The 2,283-nt window shown below is 34.6% G+C and overlaps 1 protein-coding gene across 1 annotated transcript; it reads left to right on the top strand.

Annotated features, from left to right (window-relative positions):
- Positions 1-1,162: 1,162 nt before the first annotated feature.
- Positions 1,163-2,068, top strand: LOC107921576 (mitogen-activated protein kinase kinase 7). Its single transcript, XM_016851411.1, has one exon. It carries the CDS (start codon positions 1,163-1,165, stop codon positions 2,066-2,068), a length of 906 nt encoding a protein of 301 aa, XP_016706900.1.
- The last annotated feature ends 215 nt before the right edge of the window (positions 2,069-2,283 follow it).

The raw sequence follows: 2,283 nt of genomic DNA, 5'->3' as shown, positions 1-2,283 counted from the left end.
TGGGCCCATAAAGCTAAAAATAGCCTAAACATGTCCAAACCATTTCATTATGTTCTAGGGCATTTTAAAACAATTTCAAATTTCATTTCAAGTCATGATACAAGCCATAAACCTATTCAGAATAAACCACCAAATAAAGCTTGAGTAAAAGCATATGAATGACTTGAATTTCAAATCAATGTTTTACAATTACATTATCCAAATTAAGTCTTTATGTGCATGTCAATTCCTAAATCATAAACATCCAAAATAATGATGTACAACCTCAAGATGATTGATGTTGTGAAGGTACTAAGCTCAAACCTTGTACTTTTCGTTGAATCCAATCCAATACATTTTAAACCACTAACATTTGAGCTCGATGAATTCAGTAAATAACCATGGATAAACCTACTTATCCTATATATTATTAATATTGAGCCCATCTTAAACATGTTTCGATAAAAATACATTAAAAAAATTATACCATGTTTTAATAGTCTAAGTGACTATTATAGTTTAAATTATTTTTGTTGTATTATGTTTTGTCGTTTTTTATTTATACTTTATGTAATTAATGAAAATAACATTTAAACTTTACATTTATTTAACTAAAAAAATGTATTACATGAAAATCTCGTTGAAAATTTTAATCTAATTAGAGTAAAATGTGTCTCATGTATTCACTAACATGTGCACCATTTCCTCCACTTCGAGATCATACAATTGAGCCGCGTAGCCGTAATGTATGTGAAGAAACTACGTAACATACAGCCGCGGTTCAATCCATAACCCCTTAACTGGTGCGTTTTATCCATGTTTGCTGTAATAAAAACACTCTTCCCAAATTGCAAACAGTGCTTCCTTTCCCGACCATCGTTTCAGATATTGCAATCACGCTGTTCCTAAACCGACCATATGGTAAAATTTTAAATTAAAATAATATTATTTCCCTCCAAATGGAACTCTTGAAGACTTGCTTCGTAGAAAATATGCCTTATTGCCTCTTTTCTCTTAGTAGTTTGACCTGAAAATCAACTGCTATATAAGCCTTACCCAAATTCAAGTCACAGAACTTCTCGGCAATAAGTTCCCTAGTCTTTTATCTGCCTAACCCTTTCTAACTTTTGCAATTTAAGTGATTTTATTTTCTTCTAAAACTGAAGAACATATATTGACATTTATGTCTCTAGTTAAGCATAGACTTCAACTTAGTCTCCAGCTTACTGTTCCAGAAGTCAAGAATTGTAAGCCGATAATGAACGCAAGCCAAGAAGTAGCTGATCTTCTTCATTTGGAAAAGCTTTGTGTTTTAGGCCATGGTAACTATGGCACCGTTTACAAGGTGCGCCACGGGCAAACTTCAGCAATCTATGCTCTGAAAATTATCCGTGGCGGGGACCCTTCCCATGAAATCAAAATTATGCATTCGACGGACTCTCCTTTCATTATCGAATGCCTTGGAACCTATGAATCAGTCTCAGGTGAAAAAGCAATTGTGATGAAGTATATGGATGCGGGAACACTTGATACACTTGTTAAAGCAAATGGTCCTTTCTCCGAATCCTCAATTTCCCACATCGCCTATCAAGTCCTTAGTGGCCTCAATTACCTTCATGCCTTCAATATTGTTCATTTGGATATTAAGCCTTCGAATCTGTTGGTGGATCAAAGCATGAATGTGAAAATTTGTGATTTTGGTGTAAGCAAGATAATAAGAGAGAATGACTCACCGGAGTTTTGGGATATCTATGTGGGTACCTATGCCTATATGAGTCCGGAAAGATTGGACTCCAATGGTTACAATTCTAGGTATGTATTTGCTGCTGATATTTGGAGCTTGGGTGTAACTTTATTGGAGTTTTATGTAGGCCATTTCCCATTTCTCCCAACAGGAGAAAAGCCCAACTGGATGCAGCTAGTGCTGCTTATGCGCTTTGGAGATGCTCCAAGCTTGCCCAAAGAAGCATCGGAGGATTTCAGGAGCTTTATCAATTGCTGCTTGCAAAAGGAACCTAGCAAGAGATGGACCGCTTCGCAACTTCTTTCACATCCTTTCATCTGCATGAATTCCAGATTCCAGGAGTAATAATACATAACTATACCGTATATATTATATATAAAAGTCATCCTATGATATAATCGCTAAAGGTTATTTTTATTCTTCCTATCTATTTTATGAGAAAGGATGGTATGAAATAGTGCATCACGTCATCCTATATTTTTTTTTAATTATTTAACGGTGTTTCAACAATTTTTTTATGTCATTGATACATAATTTTGGTAATTTTTTTAACCTAAATC

The sequence above is a fragment of the Gossypium hirsutum genome, chromosome D01 (genome assembly GCF_007990345.1).
Source record: "Gossypium hirsutum isolate 1008001.06 chromosome D01, Gossypium_hirsutum_v2.1, whole genome shotgun sequence".
Taxonomy (NCBI): Eukaryota; Viridiplantae; Streptophyta; class Magnoliopsida; order Malvales; family Malvaceae; genus Gossypium; species Gossypium hirsutum.
Note: the sequence above shows the minus strand (reverse complement) of the source record. Positions and strands in the feature narration are given on the sequence as shown.

Excerpts from the sequence above, each read along its gene's own strand:
- LOC107921576 (XM_016851411.1), top strand. The coding sequence starts at position 1,163 with ATGTCTCTAGTTAAGCATAGACTTCAACTTAGTCTCCAGCTTACTGTT.